The sequence below is a fragment of the Eptatretus burgeri genome, chromosome 12 (assembly GCF_056783735.1).
Source record: "Eptatretus burgeri isolate ZD-2024b chromosome 12, Ebu_testis_v1, whole genome shotgun sequence".
NCBI classification, from domain to species: Eukaryota; Metazoa; Chordata; class Myxini; order Myxiniformes; family Myxinidae; genus Eptatretus; species Eptatretus burgeri.
In genome coordinates this window covers 49,031,101-49,047,658 of record NC_140972.1, presented here as the reverse complement: position 1 = coordinate 49,047,658, position 16,558 = coordinate 49,031,101, and the positions used below count along the sequence as shown (strand labels likewise).

The window sequence follows — 16,558 nt, the reverse complement described above, 5'->3', positions numbered from 1 at the left end:
TTTTGATCTGTTCAGCCATTTCAAAGAAGAAGATTTTTGAAGGTTTTTACGTCAAAAGCAATGTGGCTGCCGAACCACATGACCAATGACATCATCAATTCCCCCACCCCCCACATACAATTTAGCCCGAGATGACCCTCAAAAATTTTCATTCTGATCGGATAAAGTGTTCAACGTATGCAATTATGACGTCACAACAAAGCCACCTCTGACAACACCACCTCTACCAACAGCAATCACTTCTTCCCTATGGGGAGTACTTCACATGTGCCAAGTTTCAATATTTTCGATGGAGCGGTTTCAGAAACAGGGATCCAAAGTTTTTTCTTTTTTCCAACATGGCTGCCACACATGACCCATGACGTCATAATTATCATAAAAACAAACATTCGACACGAGTCGTCACGTCTATGGTGAAAATTTTGTGTTACAGCATGGACTATCATATTCTCATAATAAAGGAACGGACAGACAACCCGAAAACGTAATGCCACCAACGACTTTGTCAGCGGAAGAATTAAAAAAAAATAATAATAATTCTGATTCTCTGAACATTTAAACTGTACAAGCAACTAAATGCATACATATAGTTCACACGGGCACACGAAGCAAATAGTGGGGTTAAGCAATTGGTTCACTTTGTCTGTCTGTCTGTCCGCATATGTCAGTCTGCGTGTCTATGATCAAGGAATTAGTTCATTTAAATTGAATTTCATGTTTTGAACACTGTAGAACACTAATCACAACACGAACCTGCAGTTTAGAATTGCACTACTTTAGCTCTGATTGTCAAATTGTACTAAATCTCGGAGCTCAAAATCTTTCTTTATCCACCTGTCTGAGGATAAATGAATTCTTGCAGAAAATTTTCTGTCTGGCTCACTTGGGCTCTGCCTGGATGGGTTAGAAGGTAGTGGAGTATTAGCTGAAACCCAAATTATATCCAGACTCCAACTGATGACTCTGCTATTCACTTCTTCCACTTCCTTCTGATGACTCAATACAGTATTTGGTCTTCTGTTTGATTTGTCTCCCTGTCCGTCTGCGTGTGAGCAGGATATGTCAAAAAAAATACGGACTGATTAAGACGAAACTTGGTGGACAGGTTGGGTGTGTGACAAGGACTAATTTATTAGATTTTGGTGAAGATCCGGATCCGGATACGAGCGCTTTTAATGTCTGGCAGCGGTATGCGCTCTTCCGAGTGCCGTTATACTTTTATTTAAATGATTCTTCATCATTGAGCAATGAGGCCAAAAATAATATACAGCATCATATTTCAAAAAGTGGATTGTAACAAAACTTGATGGACGAGTTGGGTCTCAGTGACAGGAAGAAGCCGATTAGATATTGGTTCAGGTTTGGATGCAGATCCTGCCTATCGGTGGGACACAAAACGTAAACTGTTCAGCCTGGCTAGGCGAGGGTATGCACTCTACCGAATGCCGTTCTCGTTATGAATGTGATGATTCAAAACCGAAATTTCACCATCATGTTCATTCGTCGCATGAAACAGCAGAATGATTCTTCATCCGACCTGAGGGCAAATACCCTGCCGAGTTTGGTCCATGGAAAACCTCAGGTGCCTTCCAGCACAAACAGGTGCAAGTGACAGCTGATCAGGAAGCAGCGCATGCTGAGATGCTGGGCAATCAAAATAAACCAGACAGCGTTCTTTCGCAACCAGGTGCTGCAAAATGTACCAAGAAGCACGACAAGTTGCCGAACGATGACAAGGAACTCGTAGAATCGGCGCTGCAGCTTCAACCAAAATCCAGCAATGCACAAGTCGGGGTTTAGAAAAGGACGTTTTAACAGGAAAACTTGATGCAGGAATCGAGTGTACAACATGAGAGGTGCAGAGCACATATGAAATTCAGTGACGCAGTTGAAGTGCAGTACAGAACAAATCAAGTTCACAGTACTACAGGAAAAGAACAGGACTTGTAATTTACTTTTCTTGTTTATGTCTGTTATACGTACTCTCAAATGTACACAAACCGGACAAGTTATCAACCTTAGTCCTCTGAAGTTCCTTATTTAACACTTCGAACGACCCTTCTGCCCTCAGGGGCAAGCAAACCTTTCAGAGAGGAACACAACTTGTTCTCTCCTTGGACCAAGTCACGTTTAACCATCAAGTGTGGAACATTCAAAATGAGCCATCTATTTACTACATAAGCAACGGTTGAAATTTTAAATGGTCAAATGTATGTCAAAATCATTCAAAGAATACTGCACCAGACACGTGCACTTCCCAAAAACAGATTGTTTGTCCGAAACCTACCAAGAACATGTCTCGCAATACGAGAACATTCTCCCTGAACAGCCACAAAAGGTCAGGGTTCAAAATTCAGAAAACTGTTCATGGCGTCTCAAATCTGCCAATCAAAATGCACCTGTTCCTATTTAATGGGTGCGATGGGGATTTGCCAAGGACAAACAAAATACCAACTCGGCATATTACAGCCAAATTGGTGTCTGCCGCTTAAAACAGACTGAGAGCTCAGTGAAAGCTGCATGCCATTCCCACGCTGGACCCTGCCAATACGAGGAATGCATTCCCGGTCGTCACCTCGGTAACCGCAGCGAACAGGATGGCTCACTCCCCCACCCCCCAACGGCACCATGGTTTGCTTTGAGTGAACTTTTGATTCAAATCCCACGATACCTTCACTGTATTTGTGGTGGAGCATTACAGGCATCATCAGCCTTCCTGGCCTCTATTCAAGTGCTGGACTCTGACTCCTCTTTGAGGAGACATCAAAAAGGCCATTACATGAAAGAGCAAGCTTCGTTAAGGTCAAATTGCTCCAGCGACGCGCAGTGGTACAGGCTGCGGAAAAGCCGGGCACTCGACTATGTAGAAAGACCGCAACACTTTGCTCCATTGTAAACAACGTGGAAACAATGTCTTCATCAAAGCAATTCGGAAACAAAATCTGAAACAGAATGTACAAACTTTTTGAGAAAAAAATACTTTACCTTTGGGTGTGTGTGTGGGGGGGGGGGGGGGTGGGCCTAATCCTCGGATCCCAGGTTCCAATGAGCTCAATCTTTGGATGGCAAGACAGTCTAGAGGTTTGCACATTAGCTTCTGAGCTGTCTAACCTGGGTATGAATCCGGACACAGCTGCGAAGTGTCATCCTGGTGTTTCGGATGCAGAGTGAGGGTTCAATGTGTGCCATCCCTCAGATGGATGTGAAGCTGGGTGTCCCATCTGCCGGCATTAGTTGGACATTAAAGATCCTACAGCTTCCTGCGCAAAGAGCGGGTGACCTATCATCAGCACCCTGGCTAAATTCCTCCCCTAACTTAAAGTGGACAATGCATCAGTAGCACAGCTGCACCCCCAACAAATGACACTGTATGTGTATGCATCCATCTACTGCATACGAAAGAAGAGAACCACATGCATTGTGCACATTTTTTTTTCCATAGTCAACTGACGTCATCACAGTTTATGTGAAAGTGTATGTTTTCTTCAACATCATTCTCTTGCAGGAGATTCTTGTACAAGCCCCTTCAAGAGCCTTACAGAACAAAAAACAACTAAGACACTTGGCAGAACGAATACCTCCATCAAACAATGCCTAATCCAAGAGAACATATCAGGCTCAATGCTTCCCACCATCACCTCTCCACCATTAAATTGTTTTTTTTTTAATCTTGTATCCGGACCTGGATTCGGATCTTCACCAAAATCGAATCAGTTCTTCCTCGTCACATACCCAACCTATCAAATAAGTTTCACCCGAATCCGTACACAACTTTTTGAGATATTCTCACACAAACTAGCAGAGACAGACAGACAGACAGACAAACAAACAGACAGGAGTGAAAACATATCCTCCTTCCACCTCCGGTGGCAGAGGTAAACATAGCTTCAAAATACAAAGTCCAAATTCCAACCAAGCCAGTTACAATTACAAACCACACTAAACCTCCCCTTTCCTCCCACAATTCCCCACCAAGTGCACAAGTGCCACAACACCCGAATAATAAATCCTACAGGCTACAGCAAACTCGTCCATTTTGTTAAAAACTCCACCATCAGATGGTCACATCGGTTTTTATTGTTTGACCACACCAGGGCCGCCAATTTGATTCAAGCATGACGACCATTCCACAGCAAATGGCAGGTTCTAACAAGAACAACTGGGTATGAACACGTGGGTCATAAAACCAGGTTCCTGCACAATCAGATGCTATTTCACAACAACATATGTTACGATGCAAAACCCTGCACGATACACAGGAAAGCAGCAAAGACATTAGTTTTGAGTGTTTAGCCGAAGAGGTCGCATCCCCATCTTTGGTGGCGTTTCCACTGTAAAATGCTGCCCATCATTACCTCTCCACCGAATGGTGGTTTGAATATCAACGCAGGTGGGCCTTTCGAGCTTCAAGCAACTTAATTTTGATGTGGAAATGTCGTTGAATCAAGCACGACCATCATGTGCACAGGGTGGACTGAAAGCCGCTTTTACCCCTTCAAGTAAAGCATTCCTTCTTAAATTCTTAATGTACAGGTTTTACTGTGCAGTACTTGCAGTAATTAATCAGTCGTCTTATCTGTTTCCACTGCATTCTGTTTGGACCACTGAATTTGTTGTCAAGGAAGGAGGGAGGTTCGAGAAATTTAGCGGGGGGGGGGGGGTAAAGTGACTTTCAGGCCACCCTGTAGTTTGCAGGTAAAGTTGGTGGCATCCTGCCAACTTATCAAGCACGACAGTGTGAGCAAACGAAACAAGCTTTCCGGAAGAGTCGCCAGAGCGATCGAGGGAAAAGCAGAACTCAAGATGTGAAACCAGACAGGCCAGGAATGCATTTGAAATGATGATAAATTTTAAAAAAGGTTAAATATATATATATATATATATTTTGAGAGCTTGCCACTACTTGATGAACTCTCACAACACAGCAGATAACGTGAATAAAATACTGCAGAATGGTTGGAGATTTAGAAGATTACACCGTGGATCAAACGATGTTATAAAACGACTGTAAACTTGTAACAAGGACACAGGCTTGGCCTGAGGTTTCAGTCACAAGGCAGCTTTTAGTGTAGGATTACACAAGCGGCCAATAGGGGGAAGGGGCGGGGAACGGTGAAAGGAAGAGGTGCAATGGAAAGAGGAAGAAGCTTTAAAGATCAGAGAGAACAAAGAGGAAAGGTGGAGGGAATCGAGGAACACACCTGAATTTCCCAACTGCTTGTAAAACCTGTACTCCAAATGAAGCTGGGGTGCTCTCGATTTCATGGGCTCCTGTTGATAAGGCAATAAAGAATAGACATGGTGTGACAATGTATAAAGGCCGTCTATCATGTGACGTGCAATTAGCCTCAGATCTGAACTTACCGACATAGTTGCATTGGTATTAACTTACCAGTTTTATTGCCACGTACTCGTTCGTGTAGAGGTTTTTACCTGTGGTGGAGAAAGAAGTGTTTGGGTTCAACCTCGTGGTGGACAAATTGCTGTTGTACTTTAACAGGAATGCAAACTGAATCACAGGCAACATATGGTGGATGGAAAGGACGATTTTTTTTTTAACTGTTTGTGGGTTGCTGGGGAGGGGGGAAGAAATTCAAAGAAACGGAAGACCAAGAAGTAATCCGAAGAAGTAAAGAGCAAAGATGGAGTCATCAGGAGGAACCTGGCTAGGATTCGGGTTTCAGCCGCGACTCCAAGACCCACAAACCCAACCAGGTGCAACCAAGTGAGCCTTACAGAAAAAATTCTGCACAAATTCACCTCTCCTTAGAGAGATAGCGAATGAAAGAAAGGAATGAGAGAGGAAAAGAGGTGAAAGAGAAGAAAGAGCAAGAATCGCAGCCTGATGGAGTACTGCTCTCCCCTCTGGGCTGGTGCTCCTGTCTCCCACCTTTCTCGGCTTCACGCTGTAGAGACAAAGGCATTTCGGATCATTGGCATCTCCCGCAATGAGGCTGAGTCTTTGGGCCTCTCACTCAATCACCGCAGGTTGGTCGGTGGTGTTTCTGTCTTCTACAGTCTCCTCACCAGCCTCGCCCCCACCACATTTCCGCAGGGCGCTCAAGGTCCGCCAACAACCACCTTCTGGTAAAACTACCAAAATCACGAATCACTACTCACCTTCACTCTTTCATTCCTCTTTTTTCCCGCCTTTGGAATAAACTCCCTCACTCTATTCATTCCCATTCTTCCCTCCAGGCCTTCAAAACAGCTGTTCACCACCACCTCCTATCATCCCCCATCCAAATCCTCGATCTTTTCTTCCCCCGATAATCCATCCAAGCCCACCTCCTTCAAATTCCCTGCTTTCTTTCCTGAAAGTCCCTGTAATGTCCATCTTCTATTCCCCATGTTCCCCGTCCCATCCCTCTCCCTTCCTCAGATCTCCAAATGCCTCTGTTCCCCACTATTTTGTCCTTCCCACTCCCTCCCCTCCTGTCTCATGCCCCCCTTGATGTGCGTTAGCTCTCATACAAGCCTCGACAAGGTATACAAAAAAAAAAATTAGAATGACTAAAGAACTCAAAAAAAAAAATTGGAAAGAAATGTGAAAGGGACAAAAAGCAAAGATGTCAGGAAGAACCCGGACAGAAAGACTTCAGCGGTGACTCCCCAGACTCAAACGCAGCTACATGTACAGGCTACCAGAGGTAAGAAAGTCTCGGGTCGACGAGTTTAGATTGAGCATGAAGTTGGAGCCAAATGACAGTGAAAGAAAGAAAAATTAAGTTAAACAATTGCATAAGGGGGTTGGAAGAGGTGAAACCAAGATGGAACGTTAAATGGTAGCTCATGGAGTTAGTAACATCATACTCAACTAGAGAATGACTGGTGAAAAGGTGAAGGTCAGCTAAGAGGTTAGGTTAGGTGTTTCATTCAAAATAATTTACTCATCAACGACAATTTATCTACACACGAGTGGAATAAAATGGACTCCTCCATCCTGACTGCTGGGCAGGGGAGAGTAAACGGGTCTCATTAGGGAGAACGCATACCGAGGCGTAGCTCTCCAAAGTTCCCACAGCCAATCTTCTTGCCCACCCGAAAGTTGGGTCCAACCATGAGAACGCCAGAGCCAGTGGTGCTGGTTCCCCGAGCTCCGGGACCGGTGCGCCCACCGCTCGGCCGTACCGAGCGCTTTGTCTCGGCCATGCACTCCTCGTCGCCACACCGAGTTGGGACTGGTCGCCAGGGCGCCGTGCACTGCACAGCCACTCGCCTTATTCCAGAATACCGCCAGCACCACCTGGCTCGCTGAACAGCTCGTGAAAGGAAAAAGGCGACTCAGCCCTAATCGTTCTCCATACCCTGAGAGGCAAGAGTTCTACGTTTTCCTCCAGCTTATATGAAACTGAAGGCACAGCTCCTGTTCCTGCAAAAAACAAAAAAAACAACATAATGCCCATCAAACAGGATATATTCAGCCACTGAGCGCACTCAGAACAGGACGGACAGACAGACGCACACACGCACATTTAAGGACCAACCAATCACAGTTCATTGGGAAAACGAGACAATAAATGTGCAAGTATAATTATAAGTAGGTTTTCTCATATATTGTTATTTAATATATATAATCATCAGGACAATCAACTGCAAATACAGTATACTGTAAAGAGGAAAGGAACAGGAAGCAACACCACACCGTGGCCACAAAGGACAACAGATGAGGCTGTCGCGCAGTTGTGAAAACAAATGTCATTGGTGCTGTACGAACAAAGTTTAACAAAATAATATGAAAGAGTAATGCTGGTCCAAGGGAGGATGGAATGACAATATAGTCTTCTCTCACTCCACATCGACTGCACGATCACTTGCAAGATAAGTCAGTCAATCCGCACTGGCTGAAAGACGTCGTTCCACCTCGACTCTATCCACTACAGATTTACAGGTATCCCTGTTGCTGTGAACCTATGACAGCTCAACTGCCATCACACCGACATTCACAACACGTGCACCACCATCATGCCGCCTCATTCTACCCTGTCACAAATACTTTTCCAGAGTGAACACAAATGTGTGGCTTGAATCTTTCCTCAATTCCTCCTGTGTGAGTAATTCGCAAGTATCGGCTTTCTCCCTCCCTCCCGCCCACCCTCCAGCCTCTCCCCCTGCCCCTGCAGTCCCAGATCAGATGTCCAAGGATACATCACCACATAGGCCAGGAGCACTATGGGAATAATCCGCCATCGGGTAGTGATGACATTAGAAATGGTGCTCTGTGACGGGAGGGGTGTGAGAAAGGGTGCCAACACAATCACCTCATTACTATAGAGGGGTGACACAATCACCCAATGGGTAATATTTTTGAAAGAAATTAACACCACTCTGGGGCAGTAGGAGTCAGATGGGAGGAAGAGGGGCAGAAGGGACAGAAGGGAATTAGCAGCCTTGGGTGGTGGGGGGGGGGGGATGGGGCTTAAGGCCGACTTGGGGGGGGGGAGGGTGCGCAAACAGCCAACCCACCAATGGAGAGGGGCGCACACAGTACCGACTGCCAACCCACCCATTGAAGGGACACAGCCTACAACAGTGCAGATGGACGACACACCCATGTGTGGCACACGGGGCAGACGGCATACCCACCTGAAGGGAATACCCACCACACGGGGAGGGCGGCCATCCATGGAGAGCGCACAGGTGCATGGCCTTCCATGGGGAGTGCAAGGGGTGCAGGGCCATCCACCGGCGAGCACGGGGTGCGCAAGGCCATCCACCGGCGAGCACGGGGTGCGCAAGGCCATCCACCGGCGAGCACGGGGTGCGCAAGGCCATCCACCGGCGAGCACGGGGTGCGCAAGGCCATCCACCGGCGAGCACGGGGTGCGCAAGGCCATCCATGGAACGCGAACAGGGCGTGCGACCATCCACGAAGCGCATGGCTTTCGAAGGGGCGGCCACATGTCCCACAAGGGGAAGTGTTGGTGGGGCGGAAGAGACCTCCCACGGGGAAAGCGAGGGACCACCGCTGGAGATGTGCGGGGCGGCCGGGACCTCCCGCTGAGGACGCATGGGGTGGACGGGACCTCCCGTGGGGGCCGTGCAGGGCGTACGGGACCTCCCGCGGGGGGATGCCCGGGGCCTCCCGCGGGGGGGGGGGGGCGGCCGGGGCCTCGCGCGGGTGACGCACAGAGCCCGACACGGGGATGCAAGAGGCGGACAGCCTTCTCTGGGATACACGGGACGGACAGCCTTCCCCGGGACACACGGGACGGACAGCCTTCCCCGGGACACACGGGACGGACAGCCTTCCCCGGGACACACGGGACGGACAGCCTTCCCCGGGACACACGGGACGGACAGCCTTCCCCGGGACACACGGGACGGACAGCCTTCCCCGGGACACACGGGACGGACAGCCTTCCCCGGGACACACGGGACGGACAGCCTTCCCCGGGACACACGGGACGGACAGCCTTCCCCGGGACACACGGGACGGACAGCCTTCCCCGGGACACACGGGACGGACAGCCTTCCCCGGGACACACGGGGCGGACAGCCTTCCCCGGGACACACGGGGCGGACAGCCTTCCCCGGGACACACGGGGCGGACAGCCTTCCCCGGGACACACGGGGCGGACAGCCTTCCCCGGGACACACGGGGCGGACAGCCTTCCCCGGGACACACGGGGCGGACAGCCTTCCCCGGGACACACGGGGCGGACAGCCTTCCCCGGGACACACGGGGCGGACAGCCTTCCCCGGGACACACGGGGCGGACAGCCTTCCCCGGGACACACGGGGCGGACAGCCTTCCCCGGGACACACGGGGCGGACAGCCTTCCCCGGGACACACGGGGCGGACAGCCTTCCCCGGGACACACGGGGCGGACAGCCTTCCCCGGGACACACGGGGCGGACAGCCTTCCCCGGGACACACGGGGCGGACAGCCTTCCCCGGGACACACGGGGCGGACAGCCTTCCCGGGGACACAAGAGGAGGACAGCCTTTCCCGGTACAAGAGGCGGACAGCCTTTCCCGGTACAAGAGGCGGACAGCCTTCCCGGGGACACAAGAGGCGGACAGCCTTCCCCGGTACAAGAGGCGGACAGCCTTCCCAGGGATACAAGAGGCGGACAGCCTTCCCCGGGATACACGGTGAGGATATAGCGTTGTTCTTACCCGTGGGCCGGAAAGCTCTCAGGGACTCAATGTCATGACTTGTTTGAGCTCAAGGATATGGCGGTCACTTTACAGCTTTCCCCAAACATCCGCTTCAAACACAAAGAACCTCAACCAAATCGCACGGCCGTGGAAATGCCAACCGCTCGAGGGTGTGAGATCTTTCGAAAAGTGATTAAAATAGCAATCAATAAAATGTCACTAATTATAATAATAATTCGAAAAGCAAGAAAAGAGAAGATGAGGAGGGAAAAATAAAGATTTTATTTTCTGCTCTACAAGTTCCTTCTGCGCTTCGGACAAGGGGCGGGAGAAACGGGGGCGAGGCAGGAAACGTGGGACAGGAAGTCATCGTCATCATGATGTCACATCCGCTTCGAACGTCTCCAAAAGGCGTATTGGAAAAGGACGCTCAACAACCGTGTTGTCCCTTCACATCATTTTCACTCATCACGTTTAATTTGCTTTTAATTTTTCACTGTACGTTTTCCCGCCAATAAATAATGCCTCAAATAATTGTGCTTCGGTAAAACCCATCGAAAGAAAAAAAAATCAGCCTCTGCTAGTTACCACCCCCCGTTGGCCATCTTTATCTGTTCATATTCCCTTTTATCTCACCGTTTTGCCGTTATAATTACACGCAAAGCCTCCTAATTAAAACATGCTCAAAGAATCTTGTGTGAAGCGTCTCTATGCAAGGAAATACAAGGAAGTCGATTCAACGCAGGGAGGATGCCATTAGGCCCTTGTCAATGTCTGGGTGCCCTTCGATTTCCACAGCTTCCTGGTACCTCACATAATTTCACTTTAAATCTATATCTTCCGTTTCTCGTGCCACTATACGTTTCCAGGAAGACCATTCAATGTATATTACCTGTGACCTATTGTCTGAGTGAAAGGCCCGATCGCCTTCAAGTCACACCATTCTTCTTCTTCTTCTTCTTCTTCTTCTTCTTCTTCTTCTTCTTCTTCTTCTTCTTCTTCTTCTTCTTCTTCTTCTTCTTCTTCTTCTTCTTCTTCTTCTTCTTCTTCTTCTTCTTCTTCTTCTTCTTCTTCTTCTTCTTCTTCTTCTTCTTCTTCTTCTTCTTCTTCTTCTTCTTCTTCTTCTTCTTCTTCTTCTTCTTCTTCTTCTTCTTCTTCTTCTTCTTCTTCTTCTTCTTCTTCTTCTTCTTCTTCTTCTTCTTCTTCATCTTCATCTTCATCTTCATCTTCATCTTCATCTTCATCTTCATCTTCATCTCAGGCTCGTGCCGCTGCATGTCATTGGTTATTGCAAGTACAACATCGAGAGAGTCCGGATCCGGATCCGGATTCGGACCTCCACAACATAACGGACTCGTTATCTTGTCACCAACCAAACTCATACACCACGTGTCGGCACAATCTGTGCACAACTTTGAGATACTGTGCTATATATACATCCTTATTGGTCCTATCTGTCAATGGAGAAGAAGCACTGGGATGAAAACATCACCTCCGTCCACCTTTACTGGAGGTCTTGAGGGGTGAAGGGGAGACGCAAATTCTCGATGTAAATTTGTATCGTGTAGCGCCACCTCCAGGTGGGTGAGGGTATTACAAGTCTCCACCATTTAAAGTACAGCATTCCTTTCCTGTTTTTTTTTTTAGTACAGTGAGGGAGTTTGAATTACTAGTACGTGCCCGTACGTGCGTGGCCGTACGTGGGAAAAAAAACAACAACAAAAAAAACTTTCAAACCGCGAGCCAGAAACAACCACACAGGCCGTTCCTTCACTCTCGCGTGGCCATACATGCAAACCCAATAAAAACAAAAAAAACTTTCAAACAACTACATAGGCAGTTCCTTCGCTCTCGCGTGGCCGTACGTGTGTGGCCATACATGCAAACCCAATAAAAAAAAAACTTTCAAACAACTACACAGGCCGTTCCTTCGCTCTCGGGTGGCCGTACGTGCAAACCCAATAAAAACAAAAAAAAATTTCAAACAACTACACAGGCCGTTCCTTCGCTCTCGTGTGGCCGTACGTGCGTGGCCGTACGTGCAAACCCAAGAAAAACAAAAAAAAACTTTCAAACAACCACACAGGCCGTTCCTTCGCTCTCGTGTGGCCGTACATGCAAACCCAATAAAAACAAAAAAAACTTTCAAACAACGACACAGGCCCTTCCTTCGCTCTCATGTGGCCGTACATGCAAACCCAATAAAAACAAAAAAACTTTCAAACAACCACACAGGCCGTTCCTTCGCTCTCGTGTGGCCGTACATGCAAACCCAATAAAAACAAAAAAAAAACTTTCAAACAACCACACAGGCCGTTCCTTCGCTCTCGTGTGGCCGTACATGCAAACCCAATAAAAACAAAAAAAAACTTTCAAACAACTACACAGGCCCTTCCTTCGCTCTCGTGTGGCCGTACATGCAAACCCAATAAAAACAAAAAAAACTTTCAAACAACCACACAGGCCGTTCCTTCGCTCTTGTAAACGACGACTGCATTGGGGCATTGTGTTTATCTATAAATGGGGATAAGAAATCGAGAAATTATTACAATACATTAAGTCATCACTATCCGGAAGTGGTGCGTGCCCGTACGGAATGTTCACATACATTCCACGAATATATAATTATCGCTTGTATTGAAGTAACAACTGCTGTGATACTTCCACACACAGAGTTAATTAAAATCCAAATTAAAATCAAGTTTACCTCCCTGTCTTTGCTTGCCATGACATTCGCTGCCATTGACCATCGCCACTCCTACGCCACAGAAACGAAGGAACCGATTCCCATCGTAACCGGCACGTGACGTCATCGTCGGCCGGCCGCGTACCGGCCCACGCAGCCACGTGTCCTTTCATTGGTTGGTAAATAAATGGCCATAACTTGGGAACCGCTTGTCCGATTAATATCAAACCTCCAAAAGGCACAACCTCAGGTCCCCAGCAATATACCTGGCAAGTTTCAATTAGATCGGACCAGTGGTTGTCGAGAAACAGCGGTCACACACACAGTCACACACAGTCACACACAGTCACACACAGTCACACACACAGTCACACACAGTCACACACACAGTCACACACAGTCGACACACACAGTCGACACACACAGACACACACATTGCTGGAATTATAGATAGATAAAGAGTATGTTTTTGCTTCGTGCACGAAACCTTGGTTTTTTGGGGGGTTGTTTTTTTGCCTCTACAGAACTGTTAGTTACCTATACACCGCCCAATTAAAGGTATGCGTCAGGAGAACGCGTTGCATGTTTCGAACACGATCGCCCGTCGGGCGGGTACTCTGCTAATTTCAATAACTTGCGAAAAGTCCATGATAGAAAAAATCCCGAGGTGTCGAAGCAAACTCCTCAGAGAAGATGTGGAATGTCCCTGAATAAAAAAAAAAAGAAGAACACTTCTGGCAAGCACAAATTACGTGCTTGAATCCACGACCAGGTCGCGTAAGAGACCAGAGACGTCCAGGGGAAAAGTGATAATTCGCTGGGTAAAACTCCGATTCGGCGGGAACTAGAATAATTGAGCTCCCCACTGTAAAGTTCTGATGTAGATGACATAGGAAAGCAACGTTTGAAGAGAACGATCATTTATTCAGGCACCTAAAACATCATGGCGTCGTCGTGCTCCCACGACCACATACCCATAACGGCCCGTGCCCCTGGGAACTCCTTCACATCCAAAAGCAAACGCAAACCAATGTGTTACCATGGCAACTGTTGTAGTAATCAACAATAAACCTTTTCGATCGGCTTTATTATCACAAAACCCATACGCATATCTACAACAACATAAATATACATAGGGTAAGAATAACAAAATACAATAACTTGTACACATAATACTGAAGGCAAACTCCATACTCTAATCCCAATTACATTCCTAATACAGTATACTACATACCATTACTGTTCCAGCACGACCCTCCACGGAGCACGCGGCATACGAGTCATCACCAGCCACCGACCCCCATATACAGTGCTGCCACATCCACCCAATTACCGTTGCCGCCAATTACAGTATGGCACTTTATTATCACAACATTCACCCCCTTCCGAGATATCTATCTCTATAAATCTAGTCTAATAGGAGGACGAATGGTGCGACCGGATCTTCTTGGCACTGGAGGGTTATCCACAGCATCTGATTGCTGTGGAGTTGCAGGAACCATATCAGGAACGAGATCATCCCCCTCTGAGCAGGGTGCGTCTTGGGGACTACCCTGGGGAATTACATTTTCTTCAGAAGCCTGAGGTAGAATTTGGGGTTCACTCTTGGATGGGGTTCCAATTGGGGCTAAGTGTCTAACAGAGACCGTAGTTTCCCTGCCATCTGGGTAGCGAATATGGGCATAGTGGGGTCCTGCTTGGAGGAGGTCGACTTCATCCACAAGGGGGTCAGTTTTATTTGTGCGTACGTGACGCTTCAGCAGGACTGGCCCAGGATTGCAGAGCCAAGAAGGCACCGAGGCTCCCGAAGAAGAACGACGAGAATAGTTCAGAAGTCTTTCATGAGGGGTAGCATTGGTTGCTGTGGACAACAGTGAACGAATTGAGTGGAGAGCATCAGGCAGAACAGTCTGCCAGCATTTGATGGGTAGATTACGCGATTTTAGAGCCGTTGTGATTGCCTTCCAAATGGTACCATTGAACCTCTCCACTTGGCCATTCCCTTGAGGATTATAGCTAGTAGTTCTGCTACCAGCGATCCCCCTACTGGCAAGGAAGTCTTGTAATTCCTTGCTCATGAAGGAGGGTCCCCGGTCCGAATGAATGTAAGCCGGCATTCCGAAAATAGCGAACAGCTGACAGAGGCACATGATAACCGTGGAAGTGGTCATGTCGGCACAAGGAAATACAAAAGGAAACCGTGAATATTCATCCACACTGTTAAGAAAATACTGATTCTTATCTGTACTCAGAAGAGGCCCCTTGAAATCTATATTGAGACACTCAAATGGCTGAGTAGCTTTTATGAGTCGAGTCTTATCTGGTTGGTGAAACTTGGGCTTGCATTCTGCGAATATTCTACAAGATCCAACAACCTGCCGGACATCCTCCACAGAGTATGGCATATTCTTAGATTTCACAAAATGGTATAAGCGGGTAACCCCTGGGTGGCACAAGGCTTCGTGGAGGTTAAACAGTGAATGTCGATCGTGGCATGCCATCCCACAATAAGACCTGGAGAATGTATCAGAGGGAATGTTTTCTCGACCAGGACGATACACAATGTCAAAATCATAGCAAGATAATTCCATCCTCCAACGCATGAACTTATCATTCTTTATCTTATTTTTATGCTGCTTATCAAACATATAGCTCACTGATCGTTGATCTGTCTTTATAGTAAAATGTCTGCCTGTCAAATACTGTCTCCAGTGGCAAACTGTTTCAATAATAGCCTGGGCCTCCTTCTCAATAGAAGCATGACGACATTCGGGTCCCTGAAGGGTTCGGGAAAAGAAGGCTACCGGACGTCCTGCCTGGGTGAGGACTGCAGCAATTGCTACATCCGAAGCATCGGTCTCAACTTCGAAGGGTACGGATTCGTCAATCGCCCTCACCACTGAACCTTCAATGTCTTGCTTAAGAAGATGGAAAGCCGCTTCTGCTTCCCTTGTCATGGGAAATGTAGTAGTGGCACACAGTGGGCGGATCTTGCTTGAGTAGTCATATATCCACTGTGAATAATAGGCAAAGAAGCCAAGGATGCGTCGGAGCGATTTCATGTCCCGAGGCACAGGCAAGTCCTGCAAGGGTCGGAGTCGTTCCGGATCCGGGCGCATTTCCCCTCCTTCCACCACATATCCGAGAATACTGAGCCTGTTAGTTGAAAAGATGCATTTGTCTTCATTGTAAGTTATATTCTTTCTCTTCGCAGCCTCAAGAAATTTCGTGAGATTAGCATCATGCTCTTCCTGAGTCATGCCGCAAATAGTAATGTTGTCTAAGTAAGCAAATGTTCCAACCAGTTCTTCTTCTTGGATGAATGAATCCACTATACGTTGGAAGCAAGCCACTCCGTTGATGACGCCAAAGGGAACCCGAGCAAACTGGTAAAGGCGTCCACAGGCCTCAAACGCGGTGTATGGCTTATCTTCATTTCTGATGGGGATTTGATGATACGCACTACGGAGGTCAATCGTACTAAAAACACGGTATTGAGCAATCTTGTTAACAGTGTCATCTATACGAGGCAAAGGATACCCGTCAAGAAGTGTAAATTTGTTGATAGTTTCTGAATAGTCCACGGCTAAGCGTTTCTTGTGAGTTTCGTTCTTAACGACAACAACCTGTGCATGCCAAGAGGAGTTACTGGGCTCTATAATACCTTCCTTCAACATCCTTTGAATTTCCTTTTCAATGAATTTACGATCATCGGGAGAGTACCGGCGTGATCGAGCAGCAACAGGATAACAATCAGCTGTCAAGTT

The 16,558-nt window shown here is 47.5% G+C and overlaps 1 protein-coding gene across 5 annotated transcripts in view; it reads right to left on the bottom strand.

The window, feature by feature from the left end:
- The window catches only part of LOC147015576 (casein kinase I), a 128,540-nt gene extending 117,431 nt beyond the window's left edge, over positions 1 to 11,109 (bottom strand). For 4 of the 5 annotated variants that reach the window (XM_085850455.1, XM_085850457.1, XM_085850458.1 and 1 more), the window contains exons 1-4: positions 10,124 to 10,458; positions 6,996 to 7,372; positions 5,393 to 5,433; positions 5,202 to 5,271 (exon numbers count right to left, since the gene is read on the bottom strand). In XM_085850455.1, coding sequence (XP_085706581.1) covers positions 5,202 to 5,271; positions 5,393 to 5,433; positions 6,996 to 7,152 — 268 coding nt within the window. In that variant the 5' untranslated portion in view covers positions 7,153 to 7,372; positions 10,124 to 10,458. Of the gene's footprint in view, positions 1 to 5,201; positions 5,272 to 5,392; positions 5,434 to 6,995; positions 7,373 to 10,123; positions 10,459 to 10,997 lie in introns of those variants that run through there. The other variant, XM_085850456.1, reaches the window with a different exon arrangement.
- Between the last annotated feature and the right edge of the window lie 5,449 nt (positions 11,110 to 16,558).